Raw genomic sequence first — 19,032 nt, 5'->3', positions numbered from 1 at the left:
CTCCCGAGTTTCCCCTGATTCGAACTTGGAGAATTACGGTAATAGCCACTCGTAGGTACTTGGGGCTCTCGTGGACATTTTTCAACGTTGGAAAATGTTCACGGGCTTACCGCGTTTCCCGAGTACCTGCCGTTAGCGTTACGAACCGCTAAGAGATGTCCCGAGCTCCGACGTACCCAACGTACATTCTACGTGCTTACCACAAGTTTGATTTTTGTTTAAAACTCGGGAGAGCTCTTGAATTACCTCGTACAGTGGGACAGCCCTTTAAATGTCATACTGTACTTCCGCACAGCAGTAGAGTTGCTGCCTCACGGCACCAAATCCTGATCCTGACAAGGGGTGCTGCCTGTACAGAGTCTGTATGCTCTCTCTGTGACTGCGTGGGTTTTCTCTGGGTGCTTCGGTTTCTTTCCACATTCCAAAGACGTACAGGTTTGTGCATTATTTGGTCTCTGTAAATTGACCCTGGCGTGTGTAGGGAGTAGATGTGAAAGTGGGTTAACATAGAACCAGTGTGGTCGGTATGGATTTGGGGGGCCGAAGGGTCTGTTTCCATACTGTATCTCTAAGTAAATATTGTTGTTCGACAGTAAGTGCTGCAGTGGCAGTAGCATACCATGTCCGTTTGCTGCCCGTTTATCTGTTCACAATTAACTTTTATTTAAAGAAACCATCTTTTTCTCCTTAGACGGAAATAGCAAAGAGACTGAATGTGATTTGTGCTCAGCTCCTCCCTTATCTATCGCAAGAAGTAAGTATAACTTGGCCTTTGTCACTGGCATAACATTTGTTAATTCTCTTAAAATAAATCAGTTTAACATTGAATTTTAATGTCTGCTCATGCAAGCTCCATCCGGTTTCTGACTTCTTTTTGCAGGCGTTTGTTAAAATTTCTGATGTAGTTAAATTCTATTTAACATGCTGGCCACACAAGATGTGTCATGGGTTAACCAAATAGAAGGGATGAGTTCAATTTGGGTATCTGCATCAAGCTGCCACAGTTTGAAGAGCATTGAGGTCATGACATTTTTATACGAGAGTTTTAGATTTCCCTGTATTTGTAAGAGACACTATTGTATGGTATATGATAACAGACGTAAAGAAAATAGTCAGCATGCATTTTTGATTAAGTTGGGCCCTACAGTGGTGCAGTTGGTAGAGTTGCTGCCTCACAACATCAGAGGCCCAGGTTTCATTCTGACCTCGGGTGCTGTCCGTATGGAGTTTGCACGTTCTCCCTGTGACCCTGTGGCTTTTCTCCGGGTGCTCTGGTTTCCTCCCATGTCCCAATGGCGTACACGTCTGTAGGTTACTTGGCCTCTGTTAATCTATTAATATGTAGGTAGAGGGTGTGGAAGTGGGATAACATAGAACTAGTGTAGGGTGATGGATGGTCGGCGTGGACGGTGGGCCGATGTGCCAGTTTCTGTGCTGCGTCTCTAAACCAAACTAAAAATAAGCTACAGGGAAGATGGATTTGTACAGTATCTCATGCAATCTTGGATATTCTGTGTCCTGAACAGTCCTGAACTACTATCTACCCCATTGGTGACCCTCGGATTATTGTTTGATTGGACTTTACTTGCTTTACTTTGCACTAAACGTTATTCCCTTATCATGTATCTACACACTGTAAATGGCTAGATTGCAATCCTGTATAGTTTTTCCACTGGGGTACACACAATTGCTGGGGAAACTCAGCGGGTGCAGCAGCATCTATGGAGCGAAGGAAATAGGCGACGTTTCGGGCCGAAACCCTTCTTCAGACAGTTTTTCCACTGACTGGTTAGCAGGCGACAAAAGCTTTTCACTGTACCTTGGTACATGCGACAATAAACTAAACTAAAACTAAAAAATAAAACTATATTCTAAAATACCAGATTGCCTACCAAGCCTTTGTGAGGTTATTCTATGCTGTCTTTGGACACAAGACCATGAAACCCTTTGAATGTGGTAATATCCACTCTGAACCCTTGCACTTTGCAGGTGATATAATGCAGATGCACTGAAGTGGTTTATTCCCTCCAGCATTACTACCTTTTACTTTGGTCTCTTTCCAGCATCAACAACAGGTAATCCAGACCATTGAACGTGCAAAGCAGGTAACCATGGGCGAGTTAAATGCTGCAATTGGAGTTCGAGGACTTCCTATTCTACCACCCCCAGTATGTATATCTGATTAACACTTATTTATTTTAAAAGAACCTACTTGCTGGACATTTTACATAACTGAATGGGGGGGGGGATAAGACAGACCCTCAACAAGAGCCAAGAGTGTTTTGAATTGAATTCAATTGAATTGAATACATTATTGTCACATGTGACGTCACAGTGAAATTCTTTGCTTGCGTACCCAAGGTATGCAAATAGTCGCCTGTAAAGGGCGCGTACAAAGTCATATGTCCCAAAACGGAATAATTAACTTCTTACTAGCAGCAGCAGCTTAACAGGTAAACACAGAACTCAATAGATAATAAATAAACCAAAAAAAGTTATTTAATTAAAAAAATATATATATATACATTGCAAAAATAAAACAAGCCCAAAGTCCCCGGTGTGCGTCCCAGGCAATTTGTAGTTAGGAGTGTAGTTGGAGTACATAGTGTACAATAGATTTAGTTTGTTTCATTTAGTGATACTGTGTGGAAACAGGCCCCTCGGCCTACCGTGTCCACACCGACCAGTGATCCCCGTATATTAGCACCGTCCTACACAATAGGGACAAGGTACAATCTTTACTGAAGCCAATTAACCTACAAACCTGTGCATCTTTGGAATGTGGGAGGAAACCGGAGCACCCGGAGAAACCCCACGCGGTCACCGGGAGAACGTCTAAACTCCATGCAGACAGCACCTGTAGTCAGGATCGAACCCGGGTCTCTGGCGCTGTAAAGCAGCAACTCTACCGCTGCGCCACCGTGGTTGTTGGGAAGAATCTGTTTCTGAAACTGGACGTTACTGTTTTCAGACTCCTATACTTTATTCCCGATGGCAGGAGTGAAATTAGAGAATTGTCAGGGTGGTGTGGGGCTCTGATGATGCTGATAGCCTTTTTGAGGCAGCTGGCTGCCTTTTTCAGATATTTATTGTGACATTGGAAACATCGAGGATTGGTGCTCTCATGTAATTGCATGTTTCTGAAGTATGATCCATGGCTTCATCCTTAGGTTATGGGTCTAAGATCCAGCAGCTAAACCAAACTGCTTACTGTATTGTAGCTACCAAGCATTGGCTGGATCTTAAACCATCAGCTGTTCTGGACTGGTTCTACATCGGATGTTGCACAGGGTGCTATTTCTCCTGCAGCAATGAGCAATTAAACTAGTGGCCAGAGGAAGGCAAATTCCAATTGAAGCTGCCATATTTCAGGGGTTATGGGGAGAAGGCAGGAGAATGGGGTTAGGAGAGAGAGAGATAGATCAGCCACGATTGAATGGCAGACCGAATGGTCCAATTCTGGACTTGATGGACCGAATGGTCCAATTCTGCTCCTATGCCCTTATATTTCACTGCCATATCTATCCTCACCGCACCCAATACAGTCATAAATTCTTAAATGATAGGAGTGGAATTAGGCCCATCAAGTTTGCTCTGCCATTCAATCACGGCTGATCTATCTCTCCCTCCTAACCCCATTCTCCTGGAGTCTCCCCAAAACCCCTGACACCCGTACGAATCAAGAATCTATCTATCTCTGCCTTAAAAATAACCATGGCCTCCACAACCAATGAATGCCACAGAGCAGAAGAATCGGCTATCCGATACTTTTGATCAGATACACGTCAACAAACAATGCCTTTTTTAGAAAAGGCAAAGAGTAAATGAAGTGGACTTGGTTTTGCAATGAACCTTCCAAGGTCAGTGTAATCCTATGATCTAAGATTGCACTTGTGGATCTCCCAATGGGAACGTCCTGGGAAAACTCAGCAGGAAGGACAAAAGGTTGCTGGATAAGCCTCTTGACTTGGGCTAAGGCATCCCCTAGGCTTAGGCAGCTGTCCTAGCTATCCAAATCATAGAGTCAGTGCACAGAGCTCTACAGCAGGGTAACAGGGCTTTCAGCACATCTCATCCATGCCGACCAAGTTGGCATGCAGGGCTAGTCCCATTTACCTGCATTTTAGCCAAGGGCATCTAAAGCCTTCCTATCCATATTATCAGCCCTAATGTCAAGAGTGTTTTATTGTCATTTGTCCCAAAACGGAGTAATAAAATTCTTACTTGCACCATCACAACCGATATGTAAATGTAGTACTCTGTAAACAGGTCATTTTTAACGGTGGGCTGTGGTGTGTGGCCACTAAAGTAAACCAACTTTGTTTGATATCGTGGATCACAGTTTTTTGGGCAAGAGAAGCATGTGACAAAATAACTGTATGCATGCGTTTGAGATGGAGCGATTCTGATGGCCCTGTCTCATTCTGAAGTGATTGGTTGCAGGCAAGTGGGAGCTGGACGGATAGTTCCCGTATAGCAAGAACAACTTGCGATGGGATTCAACTTGACAGTATCACCTCCCGGGGAACTCCACTGCTTTCTGCTCTCAGCCGTCACTAATCTCCCTCGCGATCTCATTACGCTACATTTTACTAGTGTTGTCTTAGCACGGCCAAATGCTTTCATGCATAAAGTCAGAGCGTCACGCAGCATGGAAACAGGCCCTTCGGCCCAACTCATCTATGCCGACCAGGATAGCCAGTCCCATTTGCCCACGTTCGCCCCATATTCCACTGAACATTTCCTAATCATGTACTTTACCAAATGTCTTTAAAAAGTGTTGTTTTTGTCCCTGCCTCAACAACTTGCTCTGGGGGCACATTCCGTATACCCACACTCGTCTGTGTGAAATAATGAATGAAACACGTTAGCAGGAAACAGGCATGGAAAAGGACAGCACAGGAACAGGCCCTGTGGCCCACAATGTCCATTCCCCACAGGATGCCCAGTTCAACTCATCTCCTTTGCCCGTGTGTGATCCATATTCCTCCATTCCCTGCATATACATGTGCCCATCTGAAAGCCTCATAAAGATCACAATCGTATCTGCCTGCACCACCACCCCTGGTAGTTCCAGGTACCCACCACCTGTGTAAGAAAAAAAAATTGCCCCGCGCATCTCCTTTAAAATTTTGCTCCTCTCACCTTAAACCTCTGTCCTATGGCCTTTGACCTTTTCAGGCAGCACAGAGGTGCAATGGTAGATTTGCTACCTTACAGCGCCAGAGACCTGGGCTTGATCCTGACTACGGATGCTATCTGTAGAGAGTGTGTACATTCTCCCTGTGACCGCATGGGTTGTCTCCGGGTGCTCCAGTTTCCTTCCACACTCCAAAGAAGTTCAGGTTTGTAGGTTAATGGGTGTCGGCAAAAATTGTAAATGGACCCCAGTGTGTAGGATAGTGTGGGAGTACGGGGATCGCTGGTTGGCGCAGACACGATGGGCCGAAGGGCCTGTTTCTGCGCTGTATCTCGAATGTCTAAAGTCTTTCCATCCTGGTAATAAGGTTCAGACTGTCTACCTTATCGGTCTGAGGTAGATAAGGTACCTCATTGATAATGACTGTGTCTGAAGAAGGGTCTCGACCCAAAATGTCACCCATTCCTTCTCTCCAGAGTTGCTGCCTGTCCCGCTGAGTTATTCCGTCATTTTGTGTCGATCTTTGGTTTAAACCAGCATCTGCAGTTCCTTCCGACACATTCAAACTGGAGTTTGCGGGAATTTAAGATCACAGGGTCAGAAGTGAGATTTGCAAGATACAAAGGGGAACTCTGAAAGAGAGTAGATCTACCATTTGTTTGTGGAATGTGGGCCTGGCATTTCGGAAGAGAAGTTAGTCATATAGTCGTACAGCTCTTAAACAGGCCTTTCGGCCTAACTTGCCCATGCTGACCAAGATAGCTCATCCGCACTAGCCCCAAATGTCCACAAATGGCCCATATCTCTCTAACCTTCTCTTTCTATGTACTGTCCATCCATGTAAACAGGGTAGGCATCGCCTCAGGACACCACGTGTTGGAGTACCTCAGTGGGTCAGGCAGCATCTCTGGATAACATGGATCGGTGACATTTTGGGTTGGGACCCATCTTTAGACCTCAAACTCTTCACCATGATGCTGGAAAATCTTTGCAAAACTCTTCAGTTGTAATTTTGAACGTTAGGTCAGCAATTGAAATTAACGTTGACTCGAGAATTGATGGATTTGGGGAGAAGTAGACTTGATGGGCCGAATGGCCTAATTCTACTCCTATCACTTATGGCCTTATGACATTAGCTGGTTCTGCTTGTGTTGGTTTCTGTCCCTGGCTCTGTCCTACCTTCACACTGCCCGACGTGAGGGAGCCGAGCACAGCCTCGTTTTCTCGGCTGACTCTTTAGATCCCAGAAGATGGACACAAAAAGCTGTAGTAACTCAGTGGCTCAGGCAGCATCTCTGGAGAAAAGGAATAGGTGATGCTATGGGTCGTGACCCCCTTTTCAGACTGAAGAAGTGACTCGACCCAAAACGCCACCTATTCTTTTTCTCCAGTTTTCATTCAATTATGCAGTAGGTCATAGAGTCGGGGTCATACAGCCTGGAATCTGGCCCTTCGGCCAAACCTACCGACACCGACCAACATGTGCCGTCTACACTAGTCCCACTTGTCTGTGTTTGGCCCGTATCCCTGATCCATGTCTAAAGATAGAGTACAGGATGGTGATTTGCACTTGCAGCCGGTATCCTGAGTTCTAAAGAGACTATATTTTGCATATGGAAGCAATGCTTGATCAAAATTGCTTTACAAACAGAGAGGACAGCTAACTTCAAGGGGTGGACAGCAACCAAAGATTGATTAAAAACTTCCTTCCATAACTGACTTTGAAGCGGAGCCGTGGTGTAATTATTAAATGTTTGATTTGGCTTTCTCCACATTCTGTCTTTACCTCATGCATATTTCCTCTGCCATTTCTAGTCTAGCAAAGCTGTGAGTGCAGTTAATTTCTGGCTGACTAAATGTGGTGTGTGTGGTGTGGATGTCTGTACCCACATCCCTCTCGTCTCCCCCTCCACTCACCCGCCAGCCATTCTAACGCAAGACTTGCTGAAACTTGCCTTGACGTGGTACCATGACTAGCGTCCGTCACCCTGTGGAAGGGCTGACGACGGCAGCCTTGGTCTTCGGGCCCCAGCTAGTAAAGGGCCCACCGGCAACGAGAGAGGGACGGCATTTTGAAAGCATGGGGCCAGCAATGCTGAGTTATACACGCACTTCCTCAATGTAATTCAAGTAGATTCTAGCTCAGTGTGTGACTGCCACAGATCGAAATAACAAAAGCTGAATTGTTAGGAAACTGGGAACCTGTGCGCCTCCAAGCATGGATTTTAAATGCATCATATATGTTCCTTCCTTCTGCTTCGATTTTTACTCTTTTGCCTCTGTCGGTCTGCCTTTCTCTGTCTCTCTGTCTCCCTCTCTCTCTGTGTAGGAAAGAACTGCAGATGCTGGTTTTAATCGAAGATAGACACAAAATGCTGGAGTAACTCAGCGGGACAGGCAGCATCTCTGGAGAGAAGGAGTGGGTGACGTTTTGGGTCGAGACCTCACACAATTTTCAATTCTTCAGCCCAAATGAAAAGTGATCACTTTATCGTTTAGTTTTAGTTTAGAGATAGATACAGCTCTGAAACAGGCCCTTCGGCCCACCGAGTCAGTGCCGACCCGCACATTAACACCATCCTACACACACTAGGGACGATTCACAATAATACCTCCCTCTCCCTCCCCCTCTCCCCCTCCCTCTCCCCCTCTATCTCTGTATGTGCCTATGTGTGTCTCTCCGCACATATGCCTGTGCCCCTTGTGTGTGTGTGTGTCCACCTCTATATTCAATCAACCAGCAATGTTCCCACACCTCGCCCTGTGATGTGCCTTATTATGAGTGATCAGTTCCATGGCCGTAAGAGAAATTTGTATTGTAATTAACTTCAACGTGAAAGTCCTGCTGTGACTCATAATTGTGACAAGTTTCCTTCTGAGAAGCACAAGATACAAAACTCTACACCCATTCCACCTGCCACCTCTCACTCCCACATCTCCACTCCAGCACTGGCAATCCTTCATTCGGAGAACTGTCATTTTCTTTTGTCTCCCCTTCAATGGCACGGTGGTGCAGCGGTTGAGTTGCTGCCTTACAGCGCCAGAGACCCGGGTTCGATCCCGACCACGGGTGCTTGTCTGTAAGGAGGTTGTACTTTCTCCCCGTGACCTGAGTGGGTTTTCTCTGAGATCTTCGGTTTCCATCCACACTCCAAAGACATACAGGTTTGTAGGTTAATTGGCTTGGTATGATTGTAAATTGTCCCTAGTGTGTGTAGGATAGTGTTAATGTGCGGGCCGGCACTGACTCGGTGGGCCGAAGGGCCTGTTTCCGAGCTGTATCTATCTCTAAACTAAAACTAAACGATAAAGTGTTCACTTTTCATTTGGACTGAAGAATTGCAAATCGTGTGAGGCTGCAGCGTGTCTACCCATTGGTGTCTAGGCATGTTGTATTATAGATATACGTGGCGGGAATTGATATTTTATGTTGGCTGTGTGCTGTGCATGGATTTAACCTCTAATCTGTTATTGTTCTTTCCTGCCCCCCTCCTTGTTTGAACAGCACCATTTCCAACCCCAGCAGCTCTCCCACCACGCCTCTCCGTTCCCGCTCGCTCTCCACCCAACAGGGCTGCAGCTCCCGGCCATGTCTTCAATTGGAGCCAGCTCGGGACTTCTGGCCCTCTCCAACGCCCTGGCGGCTCACCCCCAGTTTGCCCTTAAAGAAGACAAGAACCATCAGGAGCAGGAGCATCGGCGAGGTACAGTCAACCGGTTTGCACGCACGTATACGATCATGAGAGGAATAGATCGGGTAGACGCGCAGAGTCTCTTGCCCAGAGCAAGGGTATCGAGAACCAGAGCACATAAGCTTAAGGTGTAGGAGGAAAAGATTTAATAGGAACCTGAGGGGTAGCTTTTTAACACAAAGGGTGGTGGGTGTATGGAACGAGTTGAATTGAATTAAAGTGAATACTTTATTGCCACCTGTGACAAGTCACGGTGAAATTCTTTGCTTGTCGCCACATAAAGGCCGCTGGCAAAGCTACCAGAAAAGGTAGTTCTATTGCAATGTTCAAGAAACAATTAGACAGGTACATGGATAAGACAGGTTTAGGCAGATATGGGCCAAATGCAGGCAGGTGGAACTAATGTAAATATGACATGTTGGTCGGCATGGGCAAGTTGGGCCGAAGGGCCTGTTTACACGCTGTTTGTCTCTATGACTATTTCATATGTTGACGAGTGCATAAACATAGCCATTAATCACATTGGTGCCACTTCTAAAATGATGCCCAATATCTCACTCTGCTATGACATCACTAGATGGTTCCCAGCTGGTGGACAGTGATTGAATTACTGGGCTGGTAAGTCAGAGAGCCCATGGACAAGAAAGGGGGCACAGCATCTACGCTGAGCAGAGGACTTCGTCCTTCACCAAGAGTTAATGGGTCGGATCATCACAAAGTGACCTCGTAGGTTCATAAGTCAGAGGAGCAGAATTAGCCCGTTTGGCTCATCGAGTTTATTCCGCCATTCAATCATGGCTGATCTATCTTTCCCTCTCAACCACATTCTCCTGCCTTCTCCCCATAACCCTTGACACCCTTGCTAATCAAGAATCAGTCAATCTCCACCTTAAAAATATCCAGTGACTTGGCCTCCAGAGCAATGAATTCCACAGATTCATCACGCTCTGGCTAAAGAAATTCCTCCTCCTTTCTAAAGATACGTTATTTTATTCTGAGGCTACGGCCTCTGGTCCAAGACTCTGGAAGTGGAAACATTCGCTCTATCCAGGCCTTTCACTGTTCAGTAAATTTCAATGAGATTCTCCCCTCATCCTTCTAAACTCCAGCAAGTACAGGCCCAGTGCCGTCAAATGCTCATCATATGTGAACGACAAACTAGAAAATGGCTGTAGAGGCATGAGAGCCTTGAGGACTACTGCTTGCATGAGCAGACATGACTGCCCCCAATGTAATGCTCTCAATCTGAAGAAGGGCCCACACCCGAAATGTCTTCTCCAGAGATGCCGCCGGACTCGCTGAGTTACTCCAGGATTTTGTGTCTGTCTTGGCTCCCAATGTAACCTCTGTTTGGCATGTTCTCCAGATGATTACACAACTGGTGAACTCAGACCCAGACTCCACACGTCATGTTGCCTTACTTAGCAACATTCCTTTGGAAAAAGCCCCTGTTGGATGTTTAATATAGAATAAGTGTCCCTTTTGGGAGGAGTAAGGAAAAGGATTTATTTTGTACAATTTTTAATCTTATTGCGACACAGCGAGGTCTGGGTTGTGAACAAGTGGGTCACTAGATTTGAAGGTAATGGGGCTGTCCCACTGGGCGACCTAATTGGCGAGTTTAGAAGAGTTTGTAAAAATGGCATGTTGAAGACCTCCTTCGACCTCCCTTCGGCTATGTTGAAGATCAGCTTCGACTTGCTACGACTAACTGCGACTAACTTCGGGAAAATTGGACACCGAATCGTGGAGAGTGAAGACGACCTCCTTCAATCTCCTTCGACCTCACTTCGACTATGATGAAGACTATCTTCGACTACCCTCGATTACCTACGACTAACATGCCGACCTACCACCACCTACTACGACTAAACATACAACTATAAAAAGCATCGATTTTTTCCATGGCAACCTTTTTTTACTCGCGGGCATTTTTTAACATATTGAAAAAAACCCCGCGACCTAGCTGAGGCCTCGAGTATGCGGAGACACTCTCGAGCATGAAAGAGAGTTACAAAGTACTCCCACGACCTCGTGTCGACCATGCTGCGAGTATGAGACGAGGGCAAACTCGCCAGAACTCGCGGATTAGGTCGCCCAAGTGGGACAGCCCCTTAACCTTAGATCAACTATAACTGGTAAAGAGGAGGTAATATTGTTTGACCCAGAACTGTGGCGGCATTTTTTTTTTGCTCTTTATATCAATGCGGAAACACACTGGCAGAAACGCATCGCAATGATTGATGAGAGTGTTGCTTATCCAAGAACTTTCTTCCCCTCTTGCCACAGCTGAGGTTAAGCTCATCGAAGGGGGTCAAATTAGGCAAATAGTGATTAAAGAGCTTCCAACGTTTATACAGTTACGTTATCAGACAAGAATTTATGAACGTAATTCAAGGTTAAAAAACAACCGTTTGATCCACGTAGTGGTAAGAATGTGGAATTTAACAATCTTGAAATGTGGAACTTTTGGAATGTGGAACTCTTCCAATAAACCTCCGTTTTATCTTTGTCAAGTTAATTAAGAAATAAATGGCTTATAATGGAAGGACTATTAAAATCGACTATTAAAATCGAGGAAAGAGCCTTGATTGAGTGGCTTATTTGCTAGAACAGGTTTGACTGATGGTACTGGGCCTGTACTCACTGAAGTTTAGAAGGGGGGGAAACCTCATTGAAAGGTACAGAATAGTAAAAGGCTTAGATAGAGTGGATGTGGAGAGGATGCTTCCACAAGTGGGAGAGTCTAGGACTAGAGGTCAGAGCATCACAACTAAAGGACGTTCCTTTAGGAAGGCGATGAATTTCTTTAGTCGGAAGGTGGTGAATCTTTGGAATTCTTTGCCACAGAAGGCTGTGGAGGCCAAGTCAACGGATATTTTTAAGGTAGAGGTAGATAGATTCTTGATTTGTTCGGGTATCAGGTGTTATGGGGAGAAGACAGGAGTGTGGGGTTAGGAGGGAGATAAAGATCAGCCATGATTGAATGGCGGAATAGACTTGATGGGCCTAAAGGCCTAATTCTGTTCTTATCACTTATAACCTAATGGCCTTCTGCAATTTGGATCAAAGTGCAGGAACAATGGAGACAGGATTGGTGAGGAAAGCTCGTATCTCAGTCCATGGAAAAGCCAATGGGCCCCAGTGTGGCACAATCATAATGTGAAGTCGCCTGATGGTAACCGCTCACACAAGCTTTTTCAGGCTGCCCCTGGGTAACGAACAGTTCTGTTGTCATGGACATCCTTAGGTCAATTTTGTCTACACGTTAAAAAATACACAAAAATGGTTCAGTACAGCTGCTTCTCGACCTACGATGGGGTTACGTTCCGATAAACCCATCGTAAATCGAAAATATCGCAAGTCGAAAACGCATTTAATACATTGCGACCACGTGGCCGGAAGTGATGTGCAGCTTGCTGCCGCTGCCGTTGCCGAGCGTTTGCTGATCATAATGTTGAAATATTGTGAGTCGAAGCATCGTAAATCGGGGAGCATCTGTATAGAATGCAGCACAGGAACGAGCCCTTTGTGTCACAATGTTTGTGCCGAATACGATGCCAAGATTCACTTATCTCTGCCTGCTCATATCCATGTGCCTCCATTCCTTGCATATCCATGTGCCCACTCAAAAGCCTCCTGAACACAACTATCGTATCTGCCTCCACTACCATCACCATCCCTTGCAGCACCCTCAGTGCAAACACAAAATCTAGCCTGCACATCTCCTTTAAACTTAGACCATTTGAAGCTATGCCCTCTCGTCTCAGACAATTTCACACAGGCCAAAAGGTTCTGACCTCCAACAAGAAGTAGCAAAGGTGTGGGTGAGAGTTTCAGCAGCGGATGAGACTCAAGCAGAAGTCCGATTGCGTTACTGAGGAGAAAAGAGAAGCTTTAATTTATGAAACCTAGAACTCTACCGTACATCGAATGACATAGAGTGCAAATAAAATGAAATAGTTACAAGGACAAGGAACCTTACTTTACTGAGGCCATGCCGTAATCTACAGTGCATTCAGAAAGTATTCAGACCCCTTCATTTTTTCCACATTTTGTTACGTTACAGCCTTATTTTAAAATGGATTAAATTCATTTTTTTTTATCATCAATCTACACACAATACCCCAGATGACAAGTGAAAACAGGTATTTAGAAATTTTTGCAAAGTAATTAAAAATAAATAACTGAAATATCACATTTACATAAGTATTCAGACCCTTTGCTATGACACACAAAATTGAGCTTAGGTTCATCCTATTTCCATTGATTATCCTTGAGATGTTTCTACAACTTGATTGGAGTCCTCCAGTGGTAAATTAAATTGAGTGGACATGATTTGGAAAGGCACACACCTGTCTATATAAGGTCCCACAGCTAGTTAACAGTGCATGTCAGAGCAAAAACCAAGCCATGAAGATGAAGGAATTGTCCGTAGACCTCTGAGACAGGGTTGTGTCGAGACACAGATCTGGGGAATTTCTGCAGCATTGCAGGTCCCGAAGAGCACAGTGGCCGCCGTCATTCTTAAATGGAAGAATTTGGAACCACCAGGACTTCATCGAGCTGGTCGCCCGGCCAAACTGAGCAATCGGGGGAGAAGGGCCTTGGTCAGAAAGGTGACCAAGAACCCGATGGTCACTCTGACAGAGCTCCAGAGTTCCTCTGTGCAAATGGGAGCACCTTCCGAAAGGACAACTATATCTGCAGCACTCCACCAATCAGGCCTTCGTGGTAGAGTGGCCAGACGGAAGCCACTCCTCAGTGAAAGGCACATGACAGCCTGCTTGGAGTTTGCCAAAAGGCGCCTAAAGGACTCGCAGATCATGAGAAACAAGATTCTCCGGTCTGATGAAGGCAAGATTGAACTCTTTGGCCTGAATGCCAAGCGTCACGACTGAAGGAAACCAGGCACCACTCATCACCTGGCCAATACCATACCTACGGTGAAGCATGGTGGTGGAAGCGTCATGCTGTGGGGATGTTTTTCAGTGGCAGGAACTGGGAGACAAGTCAGGATCGAGGAAAAGATGAACGGAGCAAAGTACAGAGAGATCCTCGATGAAAACCTGCTCCAGAGCGTTCTGGATCTCAGACTGGGGCGGAGGTTCACCTTCCAACAGGACAACAACCCTAAGCACACAGCCAAGACAACGCAGGAGTGGCTTTGTGACAAGTCTGAATGCCTTTGAGTGGCCCAGCCAGAGCCTGGATTTGAACCCGATCGAACACCTCTGGAGGGACGATGAAATGGCTGTGCATCGACGCTCCCCATCCAACCAGACAGAGCTTGAGAGGATCTGCAGAGAAGAATGGGAGAAATTACTCAAATACAGGTGTGCCAAGCTTGTAGCATCATACCCAAGAAGACTTGAGGCTGTAATCGCTGCCAAAGGTGCCTCAACAAAGTACTGAGTAAAGGGTCTGAATACTTATATAAATGTGATATTTCAGTTATTTCTTTTCAAAATTTTCTAAACGCCTGTTTTTGCTTTTTTATTATGGGGTATTGTGTATGAATTGACGATTAAAAAAAAAGCTTTTAATCCATTTTAGAATAAGGCTGTAACGTAACAAAATGCGGAAAAAGTGAAGGGGTCTGAATACTTTCTGAATGCACTGTAGTTTAGTTTACAGATATAGCGTGGAAATAAGTCCTTCGGCCCACCGAGTCTGTGCCGACCAGCAATCCCTGCACACTAACTTGACCCTACACACACCAGGGGCAATTTACAATTATACCAGGCCAATTAACCTACAAACCTGCATGCCCTTTTTGGAGTGTGTGGGAGGGGAAACACACGCAGGTCACGGGGAGAACGTACAAACTCCGTACAGACAGCACCCACAGTCAGGATCGAACCGGGTCCCTGGCGCTGTAAGGCAGCAACTCTACCGCTGCGCCACCGTGCCGCCTGAGTGACCATTTTTTTTAAACAAAGGGCACCTTGAAATTCAGTTTTATTCAAAGGGTGATTTTTGTTCTAAAATAATTGATCAGGCCTGATTATTTGAAGCTGTTCTGCAGGGATGTGGTTCAGGTAAGCGCTGGCTTTCTTTGTTCATAGCTTCGAGGTGGGAAGATCAATGAGTTTGGTTGTCAGGCGGAGGGGGTTTAGTGTGAGGTGTGCTGCCACAGCAGGGCTTATCATTACCTCCTAAGGATGTTACACCTTCCATGATTGCAATGCGAGAGGCCAACATGAGCTTTAAGGACGGCATTGATCCAGCTTTGTCGTGTAATCGTAAAACAAAATAAGTGAACTGTGTTGCATGGCACAAAGTGAAGGCCAAATGACTAACTTGTTTTTCTTTTGTTCCTCTTGTATTCCTTGTGGTCTGGTGCTATTCCAACGGAGTCAGACAGAGACCAAGGGTCGGTGAGTAGAGGCATTTTGTTGCTCTCAGTGAACGAAGCAAACATTTAAACAGCACAACCATTGCCATTAATGACGAGGGAGGGAGGGAGGGGGGTGGTGGCTCCACTGTACTGACATAACGAATATGGCGTTAACTCTAGAGATAAAAAAATAATTTGGAGGGTCGTGTGAAACTACAAAAGTTGTAAAATGAAATAGAGCAATTGTCCAGAGTAGGTGAATTGAGGACCAGCGGACATAGGTTTAAGGTGAAGGGGAAAAGATTTAATAGGAATCTGAGGGGTGACTTTTTCATACAAAGGGTGGTGGGTGCATGGAACAAGCTGCCAAAGGAGGCTGGGACTATCCCAACGTTTAAGAAACAGTTAGACCGGTATAGGCCAAATGCAGGCAGGTGGGACTAGTGTAGCTGGGACATGTTGGCCGGTATGGGCAAGTTGGGCCGAAGAGCCTGTTTGCACACTGTATCACTCTATGACTATGACTCTGAGACAGATGCAATCTGGAATTTGGCAAATCACCCAAAGATAACAAGGGTTGAATTAAGTGCTAAGAAATGCTTTGTAACTCATGTTGGCTCGTAGTTGCCGCTAGCTACTTGTTTTACAGATTAGTGCAAATCTCACCCCTTGATAGTATATTAGTCCACGTCATAATGCTGCATATTTTGCTTACTCTCGGGGGTATGGAATTGCTTACACTCTCAAAAATAGCTTCAGCTGTGAGGTTTTTCCGAGATTGCTGAACAGGAGAGTGGTGAAGGGGACAACTGAGAAAGCTTGTGTAGGAAGGAACTGCAGATGCTGGTTTACACTGAAGATAGACACAAAAAGCTGGAGTAAAGGGTCTGTCCCACCAGCATGCGATAGCATGCGTCTAGCGCGACCAAACGTGGTCGCTTGAGGCGTACGGCCTCACGGGGCCGGTCCCACTTCGATCGGCGGAGGCGTATGGAGTTGTGCGGGGCTGGTCCCGACATCGTGAGGGGCTCCAAAAATCTTGCACTGTCCGAAAATCCCGCGCGACAACGGCCTGTCGGCCCGCAGCCGCATTGAGGCCGTACGCAGCGTCTTGACACTGTACACAGCGTCTTGACGTCGTATGCAGTGTCTTGACGGCGTACGCCTAGCGTGTGGCGTTGCGCGATGACGTCATCGCCCGACGCCGTGCGACGTCCAAATTCAGTTGGCCCGTCTCCTGCCCAGCTGATTGGTGAGTATGATGTCGGGACCAGCCCCGCACAACTCCATACGCCTCCGCGGTTCAAATTGGGACAAGCCCCGCGCGGCCGTACGCCTCAAGCGATCACGTTTGGTCGCGCTAGACGCATGCAATCACATGCTGGTGGGACAGGTCCTTAACTCAGCAGGGCAGGCCGCACCTCTGGAGAGAAGGAATGGGTGATGTTTCGGGTCGAGACCCTTGTCTGAAGAAGGGTCTCGACCCGAAATGTCACCCATTCCTTCTCCCCAGAGATGCTGCCTGTCCAGCTGAGTTTCTCCAGCACTTTGTGTCTATCTACAGAGAAAGCTTGTTATTTTTTACAGTGAATGAGTGCTGTATTCTTCCAAGTATGTTTTCAATTTTTTCATGTATGAATTGGCATTGTTCAAGGCTAATAAAGCAGCTACGCCAAGTGGAATTTTGGAAACCACATGATCTTTAATTCCATGTGCCCACGAGGATACGTTTTTAAGTTGCATTTGATGATAATCAGAGATGCCTGAGTTAGGATGTGTATTCAGGAGCGGAGCAAGGAATGTAAAAATCAGATCAGTTCAGACATTGAGCCACAGCGGTAGCAAGTAAATAAATCTTGGCATAAATGTAACAGTTACTTGACTTTGTTTTTCATGTTCGAGCTGCTGAAACTTTGGCACTTACGATACAGGAACTATTGTCGGTGGGGGGGGGAACCTTTGGTCTTTGTTGCACTATTGTGTACCCGGCCATCCTATTTATCTATGATATATAGGACACCACAAAGGGAAGAAAAAAAATTGGCTGCTCATCTTGTCCATCTGTGGATTCTTGCAATACACAAACCGACAGCCAGAAAAATTAAACTGTTGGATGTGAAGCACTTTACGATCTTGTACAGCATTGGCAGCCTATTTTGACTGGCTTCTTGCTGGCCATGAGAATTCCATTGTCATTATTCATCCAGAATTTGGCGCAGCTAGAGTGAGTCTGGGTAGATTGTTTAGCTGTGGCATTTCAGTGTCAATGCACAGATTCTGGCCATGGTTAAACTTGGTTGCCCCCCCTCCCCCCCTGTCCCCCTCCCCCCCTCTCCACAAACTTCTAGTGCAATCACGGCTGCTCTCACAGCTTCCTGAGCGAGTGAACTTGGAAGAGTCTGACAAGGCACTTGGAAGAATTCCAGCTACTTCTTCCCAACCATGCTACCCATGGCAGCAGAGAGCCTCTTCAAAGTATTTTACAGTGCAGCATTCCTGTTCAGTTTCATCCTGCGCAGAACATCCGTATTGTCATAAACAAGTATGAGAGGGCAGAGTGAAGAGGAGAAACACCAGTCAGCAAAGATAGTTTTTCAGCATTGTAGCATTATACGGTATTGGAAGATTGGGACTACACCCGAGTGTATGGAAGGACTATCCAGAAGTTTGATAACAGAGGGGAAGAAGGTATTCCTGCGTATGGTGGGTGCGTGCTTTCAAGCTTTTGTCTAGGAAACATTGAAATGCTTCCAACACATTAACATTTCTCCTTATGGAGACCAATTTTCTCCATAGTTTTCATGATGTAGGCTCACCAATGGCACGTCATCAATACATAGTCTCCTGTGTTTGACTGTCTTCTCATGGAATTTTGGAGATTAGGATTAGAGATACAGCATAGAAACAAGCCGTCCGCCCCTCCAAGTCCGCACCGATCACTTGTAGTAGTTCTATGTCATCCCAGTTTATCATCCACTCCTGACATATTAGGGGCAATATTACATAAGCCCACTAATCTACAAACCTGCACGTATTTGGGATGGTGGTGAGAACCCAATGGAGGGTTTCCAACAGGGAGAACGTGCAAACTCCTCATAAAACAGCACCCGTGGTCAGATCGAACCCAGGTTCAATACTGCTTTATTGTGACATGTACGAAGTGCAAATGCACAGTGAAATTCTTTTCTCACAAGCAGTCCAGTAGAGTATCGCCATACCACCCCCGATTAACAATTGTACAGAAATAATGCATTGATCTTGCATGGAGGAGGTGCCATGTTTGGCATCAGTTTCCCAGTCCACGCTCCAGTTGTCATGAGAGGTGCCCGATTCAGGCAAGCCTCAGGCTGCTGCAGGGCCTACAGCCATCGCCCTCCCTTGGTTGACCAGCAACCGACGTCCTTCAGTCAGTTTAGTTGATTGCCACCTGTACTGAGGTACAGTGAAAAGCTTTTGTTGCGTGCAATCCTGTCAGCAGGAAGACAATACATGATTTACATTCGAGTCATTTACAGTGTATAGATACATGATGAGGGAATAACGTTTAGTGCAAGGTAAAGCCAGCAAAGTCGGATCGAGGATAGTCATCAAAGAGGTAGATAGTAGTTCAGGACTGCTCTCTGGTTGTTGGTAGGACGATTCAGTTGCCTGATAACAGCTATGAAGAAACTATCCCTGAATCTGGAGGTGTGTGTTTTCACACCTATACTTCGTTCCCAGGGGTGCCTGCCGCAGCCCATTGAGGTCGGTAGGCCAGACCCCGGTTCCCTCCCCTACCGGCCTCTCTTCCCTCCCTCCTCCCGGTCTCTGGTCTTCAGTGGAGGAGCTTGGCTCCCTCCTTCAAGGGTGCACCGGGCGCG

At 46.1% G+C, this 19,032-nt stretch overlaps 1 protein-coding gene across 3 annotated transcripts in view; it reads left to right on the top strand.

Annotated features, from left to right (window-relative positions):
• LOC116989285 (transducin-like enhancer protein 1) overlaps positions 1-19,032 on the top strand; it is a 191,049-nt gene that overhangs the window by 95,197 nt on the left and 76,820 nt on the right. For 2 of the 3 annotated variants that reach the window (XM_033046508.1, XM_033046507.1), the window contains exons 5-8: positions 692-754; positions 2,064-2,168; positions 8,646-8,844; positions 15,196-15,212. In XM_033046508.1, the coding sequence (XP_032902399.1) occupies positions 692-754; positions 2,064-2,168; positions 8,646-8,844; positions 15,196-15,212 (384 nt within the window). The remainder of the gene's footprint in view (positions 1-691; positions 755-2,063; positions 2,169-8,645; positions 8,845-15,195; positions 15,213-19,032) is intronic. The other variant, XM_033046509.1, reaches the window with a different exon arrangement.

The sequence above is a fragment of the Amblyraja radiata genome, chromosome 29 (assembly GCF_010909765.2).
Source record: "Amblyraja radiata isolate CabotCenter1 chromosome 29, sAmbRad1.1.pri, whole genome shotgun sequence".
Lineage (NCBI taxonomy): Eukaryota > Metazoa > Chordata > Chondrichthyes > Rajiformes > Rajidae > Amblyraja > Amblyraja radiata.
Note: the sequence above shows the minus strand (reverse complement) of the source record. Positions and strands in the feature narration are given on the sequence as shown.